Genomic DNA, 22,249 nt, shown 5'->3' with positions numbered 1-22,249 from the left:
ACATGTTTTTATTTTGTGTAGCTGAAACAATATATGTTTAGACTGAGATATATACATGTTATATGAATCAAGGTCACTCTTGCTTTGAAGGATTTGTCTATATAGACCACATTGGTCAGGTGATCTGTTTCTCCAGAATCACAGGTGTAGGGGGCGTGGCCTGGGGAGCAAAGGGAAGATAATTGTTTGGGGTGGTAAGGAAGGAAATGTGTTTTTGTGGAGTGTAGGACTACAAGAATAAAGTTGAGCAACATTTAGTTTGGAGGGGTAAAAACAGCTCATAGCTAATTTCAATGGCTGTGCCTCAATCATCCAAATTCAACAGGAAATCAGTGTGATTTGAGAAGCAGAGCTATGGGGCAAAGGACTGGAAATCAAGCCAAGGCCGGATTTACTGATTCCCAACACTTTGGCTGGTAAGTTAAATACCTTTGGGTTATTTTTGGAATCCATTGCTTTACTTGATTTGTGTTTTATCACTTTGAAGAAAGACATTTTGTATTTTGGGCATTTTGTTTAGAGTAATGGAGTTGGAAACATCTTGTGTAACTTTAAGTAAACACGACTGCTATGTTATTCTGAAGTTAATAGGTCGGGGGGTGGGTGGTTAAAACATACATCTCAGGGGTTTTAAAAGGCAATTTCCTTTTTTAACAAGGTATTGGTATCTCAGTAGCTCTCAAATTGTAATTTCCCCTCACACGATTCAATAAATAAATCCAGTTTTTTCCTATCTAATTTTAGACGAGGAGGAGTCACCTGCTGGAAGCGGATGTCCATGTCGAAGGTAAGGGGCTCTCTGGGGTTGCATACAGGGGGGATGTTATACTCCAGGTTCGGGGGAGATGTGCAGGGGATGAGCTTCAACGTGTACGTGCCAGAGTAGTCGCGCACCTGAGAAGGACAATTTTGTTTAGTAAGAATCAGGTGTAAAAATATTCAAACTGATAAAAAAAAATGTCTACTTACAGCAAAATCAGAAACAAATGTCCACTGCTGGATGGGCTGATTGTAGGTCGGCTCATTCCTCACAAGACTGAGGTTATAGGTTATACCAGGGTGGTCCGGACACATGACCATAGAGGTTAGAGGTGAAGCTGATAGAGAAATACATCCGTTAAAGCATATGTGGCATGCTCCGTTGCAAGGTAAATTACTGCACCATCAGGAACTAATGATGAATGTGACAAAAAATGCATTCTATCTTGAAATGAATGGTCACAGGTGAAGCATGAATATAGAAGCTGAGTAAACCCTCCCTTACACTCAAAATATTCTACACCAAGAAACCTGTTGCCTTTTCACTTTTTGAAAATGAATATGACATGCTATAAAGCACAATCTAATTAATACTTTATACACTGCAGTTAACCCCCTTTTTAAATGACATACTCTACCTGGATGTGCAAAAACAAACAGGCCTCTGAATCGAGCCTCAGTGCGGAAGTTGACTACTAGTCGTCCCTGTCCATTTATACGCATACTGGTTGGGTACAGGGCACCTGCAAAGACAATCACAGACAGATTTAAATCGGCAACTTAACTAATTTAAAAGTGAACATGACATATTTTTTTAATATTTCCTAATTTAAAATTGCAAACTACTTGTACCTTGTAGTTCAGCTTCTGGTGGGCTACCGATACCATCCCTCCATAAGATGGCAGTGTCGTACACAAACGTGAGCTTCATCTCTGACTGCAAGTCAAAGTGCTGCCATCCTCCTGCTCCAACAGGGGAGTGGAAGACATAGGAGACGTAGAGCGGGACTCGTAGAGTCACATAGGACTGGACCAAATTCAACACCTGTAGGGACAACCAATATGTTGTGTGAGAGCAAAGCCTTAAAATCATACTTCACAGATTAATTGAGCCTTTTCTTAGGGGTAATGGGAGTTAAACATCCCTGAATAAAGTACATATACAATCCCTCTGAAGATAACAAACAATATATTCTACCCTTATGGCTGATTTAAGAAAGTGTTGTTGTTCAAACTTGACAACACATGTGATGGGAAACTTTCCTGGGATATCATTCCTATAATGGTAACATCAGGCATTAGTCAATTCAGCTGTTCTAAAATGTGTAAGATTGAATGTAATCTCTAAGTGGTAATTGACTTAATCCATTACAAATTAAGTACTGACATGTTTATCTTTTAGCTTTCTTTTCATGTCAAAACATATTGTTCAGCAGTTATCTACTAACATTGTAAAATACAATAACAATACAATAACATTTGTTTGGGATTTTACATTACTTTGAACTTTCCTTTTTTCAAAGAGCTGTCTTAAAACGGTCAAAGGATTTCAATTGGTGAGAGTCCTGTTCTCCTGTATCTGCACTTTCCTCTGACCTGTGAGCAGTACCTGCCTGCACTGGCTCTGTGTTCATGTGGAGACGTGCCTATGCCTCTGGGCGCTGAGGGCTCAGGCAAATGATTTGGCCTCCTGACACATCCTGCTGGGCCTTAATAGATTCCGTTGGTCCTGTTAAGCTGGGCACTAAGCCCTACACTGTGACATGACACTGGCCCCCGGCCCTCACAGACAGCCTGCCCACTTAGAGGAGCACTCGGGTCACAGGAGCACCCACAAACAAAGGCACCCTGTTTTCCCCAAAGATCCTGCCTCCCATATCCTGAAAGTGAACCTGTGATGCCCCTGTGTATGCATCTATACACAGTCTTTTGCTCTGTTCAGTAACCATAGCAACAATACACTCCCATAAAGAGATGTATACAGTAAGACAATGGGGACAGACTTTTTTTTTTTTCCTGGGTTGTTTGTTCTTCAGGATTGCAAAACTACTCCTCATTTGCAAAACCGGCTTTTCTTTTATATGTTATTCGATTATCTCTGATTAATTTGGCCACTAATCAATAAAGACCTGGGTGCTGTGCTTACCATTTAATGCAAACTTTCTGCATTACGTTTTTAACCTCAGGGTACATGTTATTAAACTGGCAACTGTCTGCTTACTTGTCAAGACACGTTTATTACTGTCTCATTTACATCACGTGGCTATAGGCTACACATTTCCACTTGTTGGGAATGTCTGTTATCACCTGGGTGATGCCTTTTGTTATTACATTTACCTTAAGCCATGTTAAATGACAAACTGGCAGTTATTATTAAAAACTGTATACAATCTTATATACAGTAACTTGAGAGCCAAAACCTATTTGCCATTGCTGTAGGGCTTTAATTAATAATCCTCAGAAGGGAGTGTACTGGAGGTTTTCACCATGACAGTCTCCATGCACTCTTACTGCCCTTCTTTATCAACACCCTCCCTTAATTAACAGCAAGTCAACTAACGGTGGGTTTCCAGGGTGAATGCAAATATTGAAGGCCGAAGAACAGAGGGCTTGAAGATGTCCTCTTTCCAGCACTGCATTTTACTGATGCTACAAAAAAAACACATTGTACACATAGCGAAACCGAGGAATACAGATTTGTATGAGGCTGCTGGTTATTGACTTGCCACTTTAAGAAGACAAATAAGTAGAAGCTGGGTGGAGCAGACTGTCAGGTTAGTCATTACTACAGAGGTTAACACAGGTCCCTGGACACTAATGGATGACTTCTCTACAGGCTTGTATTTACTTTAGGATCACTTAAGGAAAACCAAGTGGGCAAGGAGGGTTTTAATAAGCCTGTAAATGATTAATTAGCACTGAAAATCTGGGAGGATTTTGAAATGAAAATTGGCTAGAATGGACCAGTAACTGTTTACATTGCTATCCTCAAGGTGGTCTGAAGCTTTATTGAACTGCCTCCTTGCTCCTCATGTCTTGAGATGACAAAAAAGGGTTAGAGGTGAGCTAAAGCTCAAAGGTAGGGCTGCTTACCTGTCCATCAGTCCCAATGGTGCCTCCACAGTCGCTGAGCAGCTCAGACATGTCGTAGTAGCTGGTGAACTCCCACAGACAAGCCTCCAGGTTGAGGTTTCTGTAGAATCGTAGTGTACTGGATCCCCTGAGGGAAGGGCTGAATTGGTAGGAGGACGTCTCGCCGATCACTTCTGGATTTTTAGTGGCTTCACTAAGGAAGCCGTAGCGAGTCTTGACCTCAGTGTAGTCCAACAAATTGGAGCAGCGATGGTTTCCAACGCGGGTACCGTCGGGGCTCAGTGTCAGCTCAAAGTTAGACAGGGCTCGGGTGGAAACTACAGGCAACATACCTGAAGCAGGACACACATGAAGAAGTCAGGAAGTGGAAGCATTGGAATGTAAGATTTACAACTTAGGGAAAGTAACAGTAAAATATTGATTGATGAGTGACAAATAGAGCCTCCCAGCTCAAGAGTGATTTCAAACCAACAACCTGTCTTTTTATAATTTCACTGATGAAAATGATTTGATCTGCTGTGCTTACCATCAATGTGGGGCATGGTGACAGTCAGTTTAATGAGATTTGGGTGATCTGTTTCTTCCATTCCAGTGTATCGCAGCTTGGCCGAGAAGGGCTCGGCCCCCACTGTGCCGGCAACACGCGGCTGGCACATTCCTGCAACCACGGCATACACAAACCAACATCAAACGTTTTGTTTCCCTAACACTTCTACGAAGTACTGCTGTGGGAGGGAAAACGCAGCCAACAACTGCCATATCCATTGACTACACATTTCAAGCTAGAAAATAAGTTGCACTCACCATCATCCATGCTGATGGACACTATGGGGCTACTGAGCTCTAGACCTTCATCCCCGTTAGAGTTCACGCCCCTGGCAGCGCACTGCACCCTGGAACCAGCCTGAAAATAGACTGAATCCAGAGTGATAAGCTTGGACGAGGTGAAGAAGGTATCGAAGTCAACTTCCCTCATAGAGCTGGTTACGCCATCTGACCCGGTGGGGGCGCTGACCAGCCAACGATAATGAGTCAGGGTGTTGTTGATGTTCTCGCTTACACAGATGGAGCCTGTTTTGTCATAGTCTGGGAACTTGGGGTTACAGGCCTGGGAAATGGAAAGAATACATTGGGCTTGTGATTAAAAATGCATCCAAAAATCACTGCAGCAGCCAAAGTCATTCTGTATTCTGATGAGCTTTCAAGGTAGCTGATAATTGAGCAACGTCTGCACATCTGCAAATACTACCTCATTAACAGTATTTACTGCCAGCTGGAGTGACATAAAGTCTTGTGAAATAAATAATTTGCAGTTGAAATGACTGAAATGTATGCCCCCAAGTAGTTATTGGGCTATCACTTTGGACGTACAGTCACACAAATGACGGGGTATCCGGCCACAGGTGAAGAGTCCCTACTCCTGTCGATGTCGTCGTAATGCAACAGAGAAACCACTCTGGGCACCGAGGGGAAGGTTACATCCGCCATACTGTTGGTCTCCTCGATATAGATTATGGCTTTGCTCATCTGTTGATTGACAAGCAGGGGCAATCAAGAGGATGTTAATAAAGAAGGTAGTTACACACTTGGCAGTTAAATTATATGTTAATTTGGCTCAATGTTCACCTTTGTCTCTGCTACCATGTTTTCATCAGGCTTCAGGTGCACAGTGAATGCTTCCCTCATTTCTCTGACAATATCATATAAAATCTCCACCTCCACATATTGCTCAGTGATACCCTGTTTGAACACGATTTCTGCAAAAAGAGAAGATAGTTGATCAAATCTTTACTCACAAAGAACATGCTATTACGATTAAAGTGCCTAGCTTTATTATTTACCCTCAGAGATGGGATTGTAGTCCTCCCCAGAGGTGGCAGATCCATCCTTGGTGTGAACTCGGACAACAGACACCTTGGAGTGGTCTCCTACACGCAGCACTGGGATCCTCACCACAGACACTTGGCCACTTTCCTTTGGCTCATTCACACTGAATTTGGTCTCTCCAAACCTAATAATCGCCTCTGAGAAAGCATAGTTTCAAAATGCTAGTAACTCTTACATTTCAGCATACCACATATGAAAGCCCCTGTGTATGTAACTTTCTGAATGTGTTGCCTTAAGATGAATAAAAAGGTACTGTCGTATATCTGGAAAAACACTGACCAAACATTTATTAAAAAACTAAGTATGACATTGGGATAGCTCAAAACTGGGTGGCACATTAAACTCTGGCCCCTTTAGGGTACCAGCGTTTAATGTTATGATCATATAAATATTCTGCACCTGGTGGCATTTAAAAATAACTTTAAGTACAACAAAACCAAGCATCCTTACTGTCTCCATCGTCTTTTATCTTGATGAGCGTTTCATTCTGACTTCCAATAGATGCTCCAAATGGAGATTCACTCTTGGGGCTTCCCAGCACAAGGCGTAGCTCTTCTTCCTCCTCATGTTCTGTATCATCAACTAGCACCAGTACACAAATCTTTTCAATCTCTCCTGATAAAGAAAAAGTGAAAAATATATTGAATGTCTAAATGTGTCTTGTTAAACATACATTATGCAAATATGTGTATTATGTTTGTTCACACCACCTGGTAAAAAGGTGATTATGGAATCATCTGTGTTGGGCCTCTCATTGAAGTCCATCATGACCTGGGCTGTCCCCTGTCTGCTGTAACAGCGCACTGTGGACTTGTAGCTGATGTCTCCACTACGGTATACTGTAGCTGAGATCTGCCCTGAGTTCTCATTGCACACATACACAGCATCACGGAACTGCACCTTTGGCACTATAGAAGAACATATTCAATCCATAAATTACCATCGGAAATGCAGCATTATCGTCTTTAATCACTTACAAACCAACCAAGCTGTTTACTCACAGTCTGAGACTGAGTCATTGATGAGTATGGTAGTCTTGCTTGGCTCCCCGAGGATCCCGTTCATGGGCATTCGGAGTACCAATTCAAACTTCTCGGGCCCCTCCAGCACCGGCTGGCCCAGGTCATCCAGGACGGTCACACGGAACGTCTGCATGGTGACCCCTGGTGCAAAGTCCAGATTCCGGCTGATCCCAACGTAATCCACACCAGCTGCTCCACAACACAAAATAGGTCAGGAATGTTTCCGATAACATAGTGCTTATGGGATATAGTGGATACAACACAAATGGACTCTGCATTTTATCTTATTCTACAGCAGTTCTCATGTTACTCCATAATTCATTTGCAAGTGTCAGGCAGCGAGCAAGATGAAAGGAAATATCCTGCATTCTGACAAAATAACGCCTTCTATCTCGTGGTCAAAAGCCATGAACAGTCGGAATTTGTTCCGTGATTAAAAGAGAGGGTGGATAACTGAAACTGGATATCTCCCTGAGCGCAAACATGTTATTAATTTGCCATTCTTTGAAGAGTCTGAGTATTGAGCGTTCACCCTTTGCCCGCAGGGTTTTTTTATGTACTTATGACCCAGATATGTGTATAACTGTTGTTGGATAGATTGTTGGATATACTTTATTAATCCCCGTGGGGAAATTGTTTCTCTGCATTTGACCCATCCTAGTGTAAGGAGCAGTGGGCTGCCATTTTGAACAGCGCCCGGGGAGCAGTGTAGGGAACGGTGCCTTGCTCAGGGACACCTCGGTAGAACTTGGTCTTGCCGGGACTTGAACTGGTGACCTTCCAGTTGACAAGCCAAGTCCCTATCGACTTCGCCACCACCGCCCCGCCGTTGGCATGCATTTCTACCATGCATTTTATGTTAACAGTTAAGAAGCAGACAAGAGCAGAGATGGTAAGAATATGTTCGCGGGGAAAAGACTGCCTCGGGGCAGAAGATAATGGGGACTGTGGGGAAAGCTCGAGGAGATAGCGATTGGTCTTGGGTCCAAAGCACATACAAGTACGACGGATGCCTAGAAAGTGAGGGCCGAACAGAATAAGCCTTGACTTCATTCCTTCCAATCTAAAACAATGTTTACTTTCCCCAGTTCAACTAACCAACAGCTTTAACATCACTATGAACCCTTGAGCTCAGGAAAACAAAGAGTGACAGGTTGATGATTTAAGTCTATCATTTATCTGTAGTTTACATTTATCTAAGCACTAACTAGCTAAAGCTGTCATAGAAAGGCACCTCGCAGAGACACGTACCCTCAGCAGAGACGGGATCTGTCTTTCTGGAGCGCACTGTCACGGTTCCTCCTTTGGAAAGATCCGTCCCCGTCCTCCATACCTGCACCTCCACGTAGCCGTCACTCTCATCCACGTGGTAGTCTGTGTTGCCAAAGTAGAAGATGGGAGCTGGGGAAACAACAGAGGACGGCATGAAGGCGATGTTTAAAGCACACAGGAGGACCAACTTTATCTGTTTCACAACAGGATATGTGAATGTCTGTTGTAATTGCTGAGTTAAAGCTGTAATAGCTAGCATACTCTGTAGGTTTACCTCTGATTACAGGAGAAATTGAAAGAATGTTTCCATCAAAACACCAGCAGATAGTCAACACTGTAATTAGAACCCTTAAACAACACTTTCTAACTTCCTGAAATTATGTGTTGGGAGGATTTCTACATCAGTATTCATTCATCAAGTCTTACAAGACAAAAAAGCAACCTGAAGGCAGACTTGAATTCGCTGGTTTTGTTGTGGAGGAGCCTGTTGGTGGGGATGACTTTGAAAGTGATGGGTCTGAGAGGCAGACAGGAGGCCTGACAGGAGGTCTGGGGGATGTTGAGCTCCATGTGCCAGCCCAGGCCTGCCTGAGTGCAATTAGTGTTCCTAAGAGCTGAGATTCCACTGCAGCCAAACTCACCCACTATTATTCTATTCAACCCTTTCAGAGGCTGTTTTCCACTATGTCAGGCGGCTGTGAAATGGTTGCTTAAGGACCTGGACCTCTGTTGCATATACAGTATCTGGTTTAGTGAGTGCTGTAAGACCTGCAATCAAATAGACTATTTCTGGATTTGAACAGCAGGGAGTCAGTCATAGTCCATTAGAGAAAAAGCAGCAACAAGCTGAAAGCAATATCAAGAGGATGTTATAACTTACGATATGCATACATTCTCACACTTGAGCAAATACATTATTGCTGTGATTACTAATGGTAACAAGCCACTTTTGAGCAGTATACACCTTGTGCTTTTGAAAGCAACTGTGACCAAATAATGAATAAATTAAGTGCTGATGGCCATGGGCAGAGTTGTGGTTTCCATGACAATTAAACTCTGCATACCTACAAAACAACACGTAGTTGTTTCTCATCTCGTAGTGTAAGGCTAAGTGAAGGGGGAATGATGTAGAACCGAGCAGTGAATGCTTTGAACAAAATACATTTATGCGGACGTAACTGCCGGATGATTATGTTATCTAACAAAATACAAGAGCAGGAAAAAAGTGGTTCACTGTCGACAGTACTGCCAGGGACAATAACTGATACAAAAAAACGTTTATAATTCTGCATGATATCATTATAATCCTAGCCTCAGATGATGTTGCATATTTGTATGCATTCTGCTATGGCATTTACTGCTCTATAATAACAAGATAAGACTTGTTCTAAAAAGGAAATAGTCTTTTTAGACAAAGCCTTGGGATTTGTGGTTCTCAGAGCAGCCATCTCTGAGGTTGAAATAATATTCCCCCTAAGAGCAAGCAAAGGACAGAACACTTTTATGCTTTAATCTGTCCTGAGAGCATAGCCAGAACAATGAGTGCTGCATCAAGAGGCTTGCAGCTGCCAGCATTTCTCCCCACAGCGAAACCAAACAAAGATGGTTTTGGCTGCCTGCACTGGGTCCCCAACAGGAAGAGTAATCAGATCTAGTAGCCTGAGGTTTGCAGCCAGGAACTCAGGCCCTGTTGTACCAGTCAAGTAATCAGATAAGGTTTGTGAAGCAGACAAACTGTGAGCTTCAAAGAGCTACGGCCCATTAACTGAAAGGTAAACCACTGGCTACTGGTCTCCAGCCTTCTACGCCACACAGTATGGAGTTACCTGGATTTAAGTGGACTAATCCAGATTTAGACCTACCTGTTATGTAGATTTATGTAAAGTGTCTTTTTATTTGATGACTTACTGTCTATAATAGCTACTCGGTTTACTTCTCGGAAATTCAAAATACGAAACAATTCACAAATAGGAGCACTTTACGTATTGGCATTATGTTGGTTGATATAATGTGTCATTTACTAGAGTTACAAACAAAGGAAATATGTTCACAGTTGCATATGTGTGAACATATAAATAAAATAAGAGACACAAGGAGCGACACAGGCCTCCCTAAGGGGGCTTTTACACTCCCACTGACTGCTCGATTCAACTTGAACTTTGCATGACATTCCCACAGCGCTAAGTGGCTTCGTTAATGAGATTCAATTGAGCCCAGGCAAATGCTCCTCTGCCCACTGTGTGCTTGACAAAACTGTCTCTCACAGAAAAAGCACATAAAAACTAGGGGCCGATATTCCGCATTTGACCGATTATCGGTATCAGCCTTTTTTTTTATCAAATTGCCGATAAAACTTTGGCTCTGATGCGGCCGTTTCTCTGGCTGCAGTCACCACTCTCTGTACACGAGCAATGTCCCGGCCAGCCAGCCACCAACATTTTCTGATTTTACTGCAAATGTATATTGGTTCCAAATATCGGTTATCGGTCTCCTTGATTACTAATAATCGGTACCGGCCTTGAAAAAGCCATATCGGTCGATCCCTAATAAAAACAGCTCAATTCAGAATAATCTACACCTTTTTTTAAATGGATGAAAAATCTGTATTTCAAAGAAGGCTTTTGATCTAGTGTGTAAAGGCTATTGATTAAAATCAGCCTTATTGTGGTTAAGTACTTTCGACATCTGTTTATATCAGATTGAGTGGAAATCCAGGTGAGACATAATGACAGGGTTTATGGGTTCTCCCTTGATTCATCCCCATTCAGGATATACTGCACACGCACAGGGCCGCCCATCTTTAAAGTGGCTCATAATCATACCTTCAAAACCAGAGAAAAATGTACAGGCAACTGACACAAGACTATAAATACACGAGTGAAGTCCTGCTGAACAAGCTTTCTCATGTCTTACAGCCCCAACCACTAAAGAAATTTCCCGGATGCAGAGACAATATCAAACAGCAATTATCTCTGCAAGAAAAGACAAGTTTCCCCAAACCTATGGTACCCAAAAGTCAGAGTGGAAACTGTAAGGGTGTGAACGTTAATGTGCAGATGGTCTGCCGCTGGGAAAATAGCAGGTATTCTGAGGAAAGCAGCTGTCAGTGCATGCTACTATACCTGGACAACCTGTTAAACTTAACAGTCTTGCATGCCAAAAGCTTTAGTTTTTTTAAACAATAAAATAGAAACATATGTCATGTCCCTGTTGTAAAAAGTAGTTAACTGTTAACATAAGCAAAAAGGAAATATTGAGCAGCAACAACAGTGTTTTGTGTGTATATGTGCATTACTTTATTTGTTTGTATCATTTTGAGAAGACAGAAACGAAAGCATGAAAGGCTATTAGGCTGTACGCTTTGATCACTATTAGCAATAGGAAATAACAATTACCAGTCTCTTTTATGTTTGTTATTGTCCATGGCAGTATTTACCTCCTCTTCGCTGTTTACTTCAAATGTATGTCCTGCTGGCATTTAATATTCTTCTTGCCGGTTCATATGTGGGTTATTTTATTGTATTGGCTTTATTATGCTAATTTCCAGGTTCACATTTGTATTTTGTGCCTCTCCTGTGACATGTCTCCATGCTTTAATGTTCAAAAAGGGCTTTATTTTTCTCATACTGCCTGTGCTGCAGCACCTCTTTTCCCCCTCTGTCTGAAACCAGAGCCCGGCGTTCTCTGATTGTTTAGCTGGTTTGGCTCTGTTGTGATTGGTCAACCACTTAGGCTAAGGAGAGGGACATCTCTATCACTTACAATATGTTGGAGCGCCAGCCAATAGAAGCAAGAGTGTTACATAGTGATGTCATTATGAAATGGAAGTAAACAAAGGAGTCCAATGGAGGGGTTTCAGGCAGGGTGGAGGAGTGTGTATGAGAGAGAAACTCCCTCTGGAGTGAACTTTGGGATTTTAGCCTCTGCCGACCATTTACATGCACAAAAACCTATATAACACACTAAAGGAAAGCACAATAGGTTTAAGAACTTTTCTACATTGGAGTGTCTTCTCTGATCTCAGCTAAATGACCTGTTTGCGACCTTATAAAACACCATTATCATGAAAGTCAATACTTTGGTGTGGTGGTGCATATTTCAAACTCATTTTCAATTAATTAAATAACCCAAAACTAGGTGTTGCATATAGTACCAGATGTTTTCACAGCCCTTCAGGATCTGATACTTTGGCCTTTTGGTAATATTACGGTCTAATAGATAAACAACCCCGACAACCAGCAGAGATAGAAGGTGCAACGAGCAGACAATGATCCCTCATGACCTTCCCACCCAGACTGACAAATGTGTCTGTTGTAGGTCTGCAGGGGCTAAAAGAACAGCTGTTAATAGCTGAACCCGAATGAATCTCTCTCTGACTGCGTGCAAATGGAGTGCTTCAGGGATGACTTGTTTTTGTAGACTAATCCTGAAGTTAGCATAGCACTGGTTCCCTCAAGAAAAAAGCCAAGGGATTAATCTATTGGATTTTGGATCATTGGAGAAAATAACCTCTTTGGCAAACAAAGGTTTATAGTACTAACACATGTTCTGTAAAATGAAGTATAGTTAAGTGTTAAAATAGGGCAAGTATTGTTAAGTGTTAACATAAGGCAAAACATTTTAAAGAATTTCAGTACTTAATTATTGTTTTATACATAAGGTAAATGTAGTAAATGCACAACATGTATCCTACTTAATGTTTTAAATGGATATCCTGAAGACAATATCCTGAAGACAAATGGGAAAAGGCCACCCAGTGGGATTTTCTTGAGTTTTGGTTACCCTTTTTATCTGAGATAATTTGCCAACAAAGTTCCTTTTAAAGGCACACATAACAATTCCTGTGCCATGTTAGAGTCTGGTGGTTTTCATTTCAAACACAGCTGATTTTAATGACTCCCTCTCTGTGTGGGTGAAGGTGTGCTAAGTAGAGACAATGATGTTTTGGTTGGAAAGAAAACGTGCCTTTTATTCCATGGCACAGTTTCTACACAACAGATTACTATTGCAGTACTCTTAAACTCATTTATTTGTAAAGACTACAAATATTCCCAATTTAGATTGTCAGATTGACATCAGACACTTGGCAGACAATACATTGGTTCCCTGTGGCTTTTAATTTCGTCATGTGAGCTACTTTGGTTTGTTGGCTTGGAAAGAAGTTGCTGACATACATTTTCGCTGATAGGAGTACTATATGTTTCTAAGACCTCTTGGCCCACAGCTTGGCTGAGTGGGTAAAACCCCTCCTGGGGAGCCTCAGCATATAGACCTCTCCCTGACAGGGACAGGTGCTCGGCCAGGCACCGAGTCCAATGCACCCACCGGGCAGCTTCTGCAGCAATAGGGCTGACAAAGAAAGATGTGATGCCCCCATTTGCCTCTCTACCATATATAATGCAGTAGAGTTAGGAAACGAACCTGGAGTGTATACTTAAATGTAATACTAAACCAGAAAAGCTACAGTTGGAGTAGGAATAAATCTCCTCCTGCCATTATCCTTTTCCAGACAGGAGATCATTCTTGTTATGCTTGCCTCAGAGCTATTTACTATTTACTTCACCATCAGCACGCAAGCCATTTCATTATCATCTCCTTCAGGGAGATATGAAGGCTTGACACCACCTTATTTCTCCCGCTCTGCACATTCCAATTATTCAGTGGATGCAGGCAGCTAAACATCCCCAGCACCTAATCCAAATTATACTTTGGAGGCGTTGTTGCTCAAACGTTACACAAATTGTGTGTATGTGTCTTTTTCTGTGTGTGTGTTCAGGCAGCATTGTTTGTCTCAACATCATGCTGAACGTCTTGACAACACACACACACACACACATACACACACACACACACACACACACACACACACACACACACACACACACACACACACACACACACACACACACACACACACACACACACACACACACACACACACACACACACACATACACACACACACACACACAGTTTGCACAAAAGGAGGCTGTATGTCCCTTAAAATCATGCTGTATGGGGACCCTTGTGAGTTTGGCACTTTCTGATAACTGATATGCATAAGGAGATGTTGATTGTCACTCAGCCATCCTGTTAAAGCTAAAGGCAAAGAACACATGATTACAGATAAAGCAGGAATACTGAGTGCAGACTGTTTACACCAGTTGTCAGTCTGAGTCGAGTTAATCCTGAGCCTGTTTCTCCTGCTTCTGCGTGATAATACACTGAGGACCTCTAATGTAGGCCCAGGCATGCCAGGAGGTTTCAAATCAGTAGAGCAAGAACATTTCATTGTATATTTAATGATGAATTGGATTTTCAAACCACACAAATTGGATTACTCAGGCAAGTCATTGTTTATATTTGCACACTGACTGACTATGGGCTTAAAATAGGGTATGCCTTCCAACTATGAAAATCAGAAATGCATAACATGAAGATGCTATTTATCAGGAACATTTGACCCACTAGAATAGTAGTTCCCTTAACCATTAAAAATGTGCAATGCGTCCTTCTGAAACCACTTCTGAAGCAAACTTTTAGTTTGCTTATTTAATATTTTTGTAATATATTTGTGCTCTATTTGTCAGCCTCCGTGATTTTCAAACAGCCTTGACCTTAACCCAAACTGTAAATGACAAGGAACCGTGTTTGATGGAGTCAGACAACCATAAAAAGACTCAATAATATCTCCAATCAATGAGCTCTCTGGCAGGTGTTGGACGTGCATTGTTTGCAGTATGTCAGTATCCATAAATACTGTGTTGGCACATTACTTTGTGAAACATGCTGTAAGTACTGACTGTTGTACATCCAATTTAAAAACGTGTGTGTCCCAGCAGCTGTCTTGGAAGTCTTGAGTCGATACCCAAGAGCAGCGGAGGTCGAAAGGACCTGTTCTCACTCTCAGGTTACACCAAGCGCTGCTACAGTTAGGAAACATTCCAAACACGTAACCTCCTCCTTCTTCAAGCAGGTCAAATCCACTTGCAGTGTGTTTGCCTCGAATCCCACAGGAGAGGAAGAGGAGAGTCACTTGTTACACAGTCTAATTTGCAGTAGAACTCCTAAGCACAGGTTGAAACACAGGTTGAAGTACAGACTGAGACCTGGATACATTTCTTGGGAGGGGAATAACATCATAAATATATAATAAAAATGCATGCATTGCTTAAGCACACACTTCTATAAAATGTTCAGTATGAACAGAATATGAAATAGGAGGCTCTCCTTAAGCAGGAAGCCTTCAACTTATAGTAGTTGGAGAAGATTAACATTAATCTCCATAAAGCAAGTTATAAGAATGTAAGAATGCTGAATCGAATAGTGCATCATCACCCAAATGATGGTGATTTAAATGGGTTTTGATTCAAGGGGGAAAAAAGACTGTTCAGCAATTACGCTGGGCTGTTCAGCTCTAGCCAGCGATCACGGAGTCTTGACTTTAGAGCAGTGCTTCTGGAGATCGTCAAAGCGATAGGGAGCTGAGGAATGGCCGTCAGGTGTTGGGGAACAAAGAGGCGTCAGGAAAAAATGCGAGACTATCAGCCCTCCAGTCTGAGCCTGCAGATATGAGATAAAGTCTTTGCCTCCAGGAAGGAGCCTCACACACTCAAACGCTTTCCCTCCCTCCAAAACATTGTCAGACAAGCAGGAACCCATACAGAAAAAACCTTCAAGCACACATTTCACATTTTCTCCCACACTTTTGCTGTCTGTCTGGCCACCTGCCAACTGTTTACATGTCTCTATTTGGATCAATTTAGCAAAACATAAGCTATTGTCAAAGTGCTTAAACATTACACATACAGTAACAGCTTGAACAAATACAAAAACTCCTCAAAATAAATCTGATAATACCGAGGGAAAAACACATTCATGCTGCCTGTTTCTTGAATTGAAAAACCTTTGAAAGTAAAAAAAAAAAAAAAACCTGTATCTGAATGCCACACAAGGGGATTCAATAACCAAAGCCCTTTTTCTTTCTTATGCCCGACCATTTGACACAGTATTTTATTCCTCTTCACACCTTTGAGCATGGAAATGTCATCTTACCGTCTTCCATATCGGGAATGATTGTGATTCTAGCTGCGGGGAACTCTGAGCCCAGACGGCCCCCCATGGGCATGCTGAGGGTGACATTGAAGCTTTCCTCGTCTTCATACAGAGAGTCATCAATGATCACCACCCGGCAGGATTTCTCCACCTCTCCTTTGTCAAAGCGCAGTATGCTGTGATGGTCCTCAGGCCTGGAGATGTAATCAGAGTATGACAGCACGGTGGTGGGCACGGTGCCTGTGGCCGAAACTAAATGGGGAGAAAACAGAATAACAGAAAGCTCAGTTAATGATCCAACCATAATACAGTATGTTTTGTTCACATTTAATCAATAACTTAAAGGGGGCCTATTGTGCAAAATCCACTTTTTCATGTCTTTTATAGATAAACATGTCATCAGGAAAAAAGATTCGCTCACTTTTTATCCTGATCCATTTATATAAAACCTGTCTGAAAAGGAGCTGATCAGATTTTGGCCACTTTATGATTTCATAACGATTTAACGATGGCTTGTGTAACCATTAGCCAATAACCAATCAAGGTAACACCCGCCCACCTTATCACCTGAATCTCTTGCTACCATTGTGTTCTTTTTAACCAAACATTCTTTTTAACCAAATATCTCTCAGAGGGGCGTGTGGAGAGGCTCCGTATTTTTCATCTAAAGTAACACACAGAATCAGCACTTTTGAAACAGGGCTGAAACAGGGGATTATGGGATGCTACAATGATCTGTTTGGTATTTCGAGCAAAACACTTCAGAGACATGTTTTAGAGCAGCATTTCTTTTAAACTCCTACAATCCTCTTTGTCTATAAAATATATATAGTCCTGAAATAGTCTTATTTTACCCCCCACAGTGCTTGTTACCTTGCTGTGTGCAGCAGATGACCATGAGCTCCTGACTGACATCTCCACTCCTGTGCACCGGGATCAGCAGCTCTCCAATGTCCTCCTCTATGTTGTATTCAGCTGAGGGGATGAACACTGTTGACTCTGTAGATGAGAAAATCAATGCACAGCAGAGCATTACGATGACATAGAGGCGTTAATATGTATTATTAGTGTTTTTAAAAACGTTTTGTCACATTGTATTTGACTTTTGGTAGAAATAAATCCCTATCTTATGTCATGTAAACTCAACTGAATGAGAGGAGAAGAAAAAGGAAAAGCTTCAAAACATCTAATCATTTGTGACATGATTTACATGAATCACTTTTAATACACAGGACCAATGACAGCTCTCATTACAGCTCTGCTGATGCTGCCTCCATCATGTTTAATCAAACCCAGCAATCTACTGCTTGTTTATCTTCAGCAACTATTCAAACTAGAGTGCGCTTCAGTCACACACAGAATAACACAGATGCAGATGCAGAAAATGTTATTTGTAGACGTCTGCTGATGAGTTAAAAGAGTAAGGAATCCCTAAGAGAATTAAAAACAATGTGTACAAATATAAGCCTCACACTTTCATTATAAGTTTCCCACATAAACTGGCTAGAATAAAAACGAGTGTAACACTAATTATGTTTGCAAGCAGAGACGTGTTAAACAATTTGGTTGTTTTTCCACAGTTTTCCTGGCAGCCCTCCATTCCTTTGTCTCTTTTCTACCCGAGCTGCATATGAAAGCTAGAAGCTCAGACAGAGTCTCTCTCTCTCTCTCTCTCTCTCTCTCTCTCTCATCTCTCTCTCTCTCTACTCTCTATCTCTCTCTCTCTCTCTCTCTCTCTCTCTCTCTCTCTCTCTCTCTCTCTCTCTCTCTCTCTCTTCTCTCTCTCTCTCTCTCTCTCTCCTCCTCTCTCTCTCTCTCTCTCTCTCTCTCTCTCTCTCTCTCTCTCTCTCTCCTCTCTCTCTCTCTCATGGTCAGCCACATTAAAAGTGTTGGAGAGTCAACAGAGCTTGACCTGTCCTTTCCCATCCTGAATACCATGCATACTTAGAATGATGTGGCAACTCTTCACCTTATTTTGTTTTTACCACTAAGTCTGTCTGGTGTGAAATTATTTATTTATAGTGTCATGGTTGCAGCCTCCGGGGATGTTTGTATTTATCTGCTCGGAGTAAAATAGAAACAAAAATATATTTGTATGAGTTCAGAGTGTATTTGACCTTGACCTTGACCGTGCCAAAACACATAAAAACTTTAGATACCCTAAACGAAAAGGAACAAAAGGAAAGACAATCACAGGAAAAAAGAAGATCACATCGTGCAGAGATATCTGCCAATTGAAAGCCCACCAGAGACCGATGTTCTGTAAAACAATGTTCCAACTAAACATCTTAATTAGCATAAAATGTGGACAGCAACTTCTCCCTTTTCACCAAATGAAGCCTTGTGGGATAAGGGGGAGTATTATCCATATTTAAAATATGCAGTTCTCTCTCAGCTCTATCACAGTCAAGCTGTTCTCAGACACACTGTTCACCTGCTCTTGTAGAGCTCATTTCAGATGCAGGGAGGTTGTGTGCTCTCCAGATATCATTTTGACCTTGTATCTACACTTTGAAATAAAATCCAGCCCCTTACTGTGTTTAACTATTTCCATAATCAAGTTGAGTCCAGGATGTGGTTAGTTTCTTTAAGCATTCAGTTGTTATGTTAATTGATTTAGCACCCCTTATTAAATTAGGACATCGTTGTCCATGATTTCTTTCTGCATGATAGATGAACAGCTGTGAAACACAATGTTAATGGTTTGGAACATGTAAAAACGTAACAATACAACGTAAACTAAAACTGTATATAACTGGAAAATGTTCTGCTGTCAAACTCCAGCATCCATTTAAGACCTTGTTAAACAACAAAACCAAGAAAAGCATCACCAATAATTTTTTTGGGCATACGTTTTTAGGAAGAAACTTATTTAATTTTAAATATAGCGCTATCCCTATTTTAAGCAATACAATGAAATATAAACATTTATCTTTACTGACCATCATCGGGGTCCAGGATCTCCACAGTAGCAAACAGCGGGAATTCAATGGCTGCCATCACCGGCTCAGACAGAACGATCTGGAAGCTCTCAGACACTTCATGCTCGCTATCTGACAGGATCCGCACCTTCCAGGTGGCTGTGGTCTGGCCCGGGTTAAACTGCACCTGTTTCTGAGATTTCCCTCGGAAGTCTTTATCCTTCTCTGCGGTGCCATCCTTTGTGCCAATACCTTAGGAAGGACATGGAAGAAATGGGTTATTATCATAATCGTGCATATCAAAGAACGTTTCACCTTGCTTGGTATTTTTGATACCAGCGACCGTCAATGCATATTTTTCATTATTTACATACATACATTTCTTAAAGGGATTAACAATCTGTGAATCCTGATGTATTTATGTACTGTAGCAGTGAATGTTCAAAGTTTTGAGATATTGTAGAATATAATAATAGAAAATATACATCTAAACTACAAATCTTTGCCCCATTTAAAACAAGGAAAATGTCATGTCCCAGTTCGTCTAACCAGACAATAGCTGCCCATCTTCTGGTTGCAGTTTGTCATTAATAATGATTTGAATATCTATAGTGGGAATACAGCCAATTACCCCTCATGTCAGCCTGCTCTCAGCCGCTGTTGGAGGCTGACTTGCGTTGTCTGACCTTCAGCATGCGAGCTGTTTGATGGTGGCTACGGACACTATAGCTGAGAAACTGTCATGGTCTCTGTTGAGCGGGAGCACTGAGGCTGGTGAAATGTCACACAGCCTCTCCATTGTCATTGCTAACTGGGCACACAACAATCAGCAGGGATCTGGCAGTAAAAGGAAAGAAAATGCCTACACACACCAAGGCAATCCTGAAGGCTTCATTCATGTGGCAAACAATACATTATTAGATAAATGAAACACAAGGATTGCATGAAATAAGAAAAGACACAATTAGAAAAGTTGCTGTTTGGTAACAACGGAGGAAGGAAGAAAGAGAAGAGAAAAATGCAAATGGCGCATCAGGACTACAAACAAGCTCTTCAAAAGACCACAGATTGAGTAATGCATGAGTTTGGGCTTTTAAGAGAATTACCATTCTGTTCTTTGATGAAAATAAAAAAGTGGGCTTTGATATGCAAGTACAGAGAGAAGGAAAGGCCACTGCACATACGTGGTAAGATAAAATGGTCAAGCTCAATTGAGCTTGAAAAATCAGCAGTCTTCAAAGAGTAGGAGAGGCAAGAGTATGATTTGCTCTTAACTCTATCTCTCGCACAATGCCTGGATTGGACGGCCCTGATCACAGCAGTCATTCTGACGCTTCGCAGCAGGTGGGCTCGCTGTAGACTCCAAACTGGTGACACCTGAACTGTGCACATTGACCAGTGAAGCGGTAGTATGCTCCTCTGATCATTGTTCACTCAGGCTGGGTTGGGCAAGAATAGATACCTCCAGGATTCACGAGTTGGTCCTGGCTTGGGATCAGTCATTATCTCATCGCAACACAGAGACAGATGGGCGGCTTAAATTGTCTGGTTTTTTGGTGGCCTGCAAAAATGGTCTGCTCCTTTTGCTTTATATCTTCAATGCAGCTGAAGAAGAGATGCACTACCAATGATTATTTTGAGAAAGTAATGAGTGCTCTCCTTTGGTTCTTTTACCTGACTGAGACAGCGTAGTGTTAGTTGTTTATCTGCATGCAGAATGCAGCAGAGATGTTTTTGAAGCATGTACTGTATGATAGAATACTCTCCCCAAAATCATATTTCTCTGGTTTCTCATTAAAACCAAAGTTAATTATTCAAGCGTGTGCCACTTTCTGACAATGTAAATATACGCAAGTTACATCCCAAACCAAAAGCTATCTCAGAAATGTTTTTCCTGGCTAGAAATGGAGAAAAACATTTTAAAATCTATTCAATAAGACTGACAGAAAAGGAACAGGGTGATCGGTGATGAAAGAATCGATGCCTGAAGATGAAAACATGTACTCAATTAACTGTAATAAGAAATGGACAACATGAAAGCTTTCATAACCTATGCATTTAGAAAGATAACCTTTATTGCTTTCTGTGTTTTGAGGGAGCTGTAAAACACAATGGTTTGGACTTAATATCTTTCTAAATCGCAGCCTCTTTTGTGTGCTTATTCTCCCCAGCATGTAGCGGTGGACCATCCACCCTCAATGATTATCATTCCCCTTGATGCTACCTCAATCATAAGAAAACTGCACTGTGAAAAGCTATGGTTTGGACTTGAAAGCTCACAAAAGACATAAAAAGAAATGCAAGGCATGTTCGTATTGGGGACTGAAAACAGAGTGCATCCAAAGTCCAAAATAGCGCTTCTTTCATTTATAATGCAATCATTAATAAAACATTAGCGGTGCTCGAGAAAATCAAAACAAAGGACAGTCATGTGATTATTTGCCCAAGTTCCTGATTCAAAATATGCTATTTTGCTGTTAAATGTTAATTTGCTAAGAGATAACCGTGGGGTCATCACACAGAGGATACAGTTGAATTTTTGCAGTTTCTTTTGTTCTTGTAACTAAACTTGTAAACTGTGTTCTTGTTATGGCATTAATTTACTTCTTACAGTGATTTATATTCAACTATACGGTATATGCCTGTATATCTGTTGAGTACAATGATCTGTATTTTTTTACTACAATGAGTGGCAGAGATAGCGATGATAATATAATGAGCAGTGTGAGGCACTATAAAGGTCAGCACAATTTGCATATCATCGAAGAGATTTTTCATTAGTCTGTCGCCCCGGGGCATACACAAATCCTGAAGACAGTAGAGGAAATTATCCTTAGGGATTTTGACCTTTAACATCCTTACATTTTAATCATACCTTGTTTTTATGGACAGAATAAATATAGAACGTAAAAAAGGCCAATAGTGCCAGTAGTAAGAATTCCTGCCACTCATAAACGCTTTCAGCAGCTTGTTATTTTAAACAGTGTTAACAGTTATTGTCTGTTAGTTCCTGCCAGTAAATCTTCTTTACTAATATTTGGAACAGCACCTCTCTAAAGCCGCCAGGCTTTGGGTGACCTTTGTTATGTGCACATGCAGTTCCTGAGGGGTAGTGCTGTGCTTTTGTGTGCTTGGAGCATAAATACTGGCTGGAGGGGACAGGTGAAAGGTCATGTGTGACTTTAGGGTCACCTGTGTGACCCTAAAGGTGTCTAGGACAGCCTTAGAGTGGTCTTAATA

General features: G+C 41.4%; 1 protein-coding gene across 1 annotated transcript in view; it reads right to left on the bottom strand.

Annotated features, from left to right (window-relative positions):
* frem2b (FRAS1 related extracellular matrix 2b) overlaps window positions 1-22,249 on the bottom strand; it is a 58,004-nt gene that overhangs the window by 8,596 nt on the left and 27,159 nt on the right. Inside the window, 17 exon segments of the mRNA XM_034207118.1 lie at window positions 760-894; window positions 970-1,097; window positions 1,398-1,502; window positions 1,612-1,804; window positions 3,853-4,184; window positions 4,379-4,510; window positions 4,657-4,960; window positions 5,224-5,379; window positions 5,479-5,609; window positions 5,694-5,876; window positions 6,190-6,354; window positions 6,450-6,647; window positions 6,741-6,950; window positions 8,013-8,162; window positions 16,089-16,340; window positions 16,962-17,087; window positions 19,031-19,261. Of these exon segments, the coding sequence (XP_034063009.1) occupies window positions 760-894; window positions 970-1,097; window positions 1,398-1,502; window positions 1,612-1,804; window positions 3,853-4,184; window positions 4,379-4,510; window positions 4,657-4,960; window positions 5,224-5,379; window positions 5,479-5,609; window positions 5,694-5,876; window positions 6,190-6,354; window positions 6,450-6,647; window positions 6,741-6,950; window positions 8,013-8,162; window positions 16,089-16,340; window positions 16,962-17,087; window positions 19,031-19,261 (3,131 nt within the window).

Source organism: Gymnodraco acuticeps, unplaced genomic scaffold (assembly GCF_902827175.1).
Source record: "Gymnodraco acuticeps unplaced genomic scaffold, fGymAcu1.1, whole genome shotgun sequence".
NCBI lineage: Eukaryota > Metazoa > Chordata > Actinopteri > Perciformes > Bathydraconidae > Gymnodraco > Gymnodraco acuticeps.
This window is presented reverse-complemented; position numbering and strand designations above follow the sequence as displayed.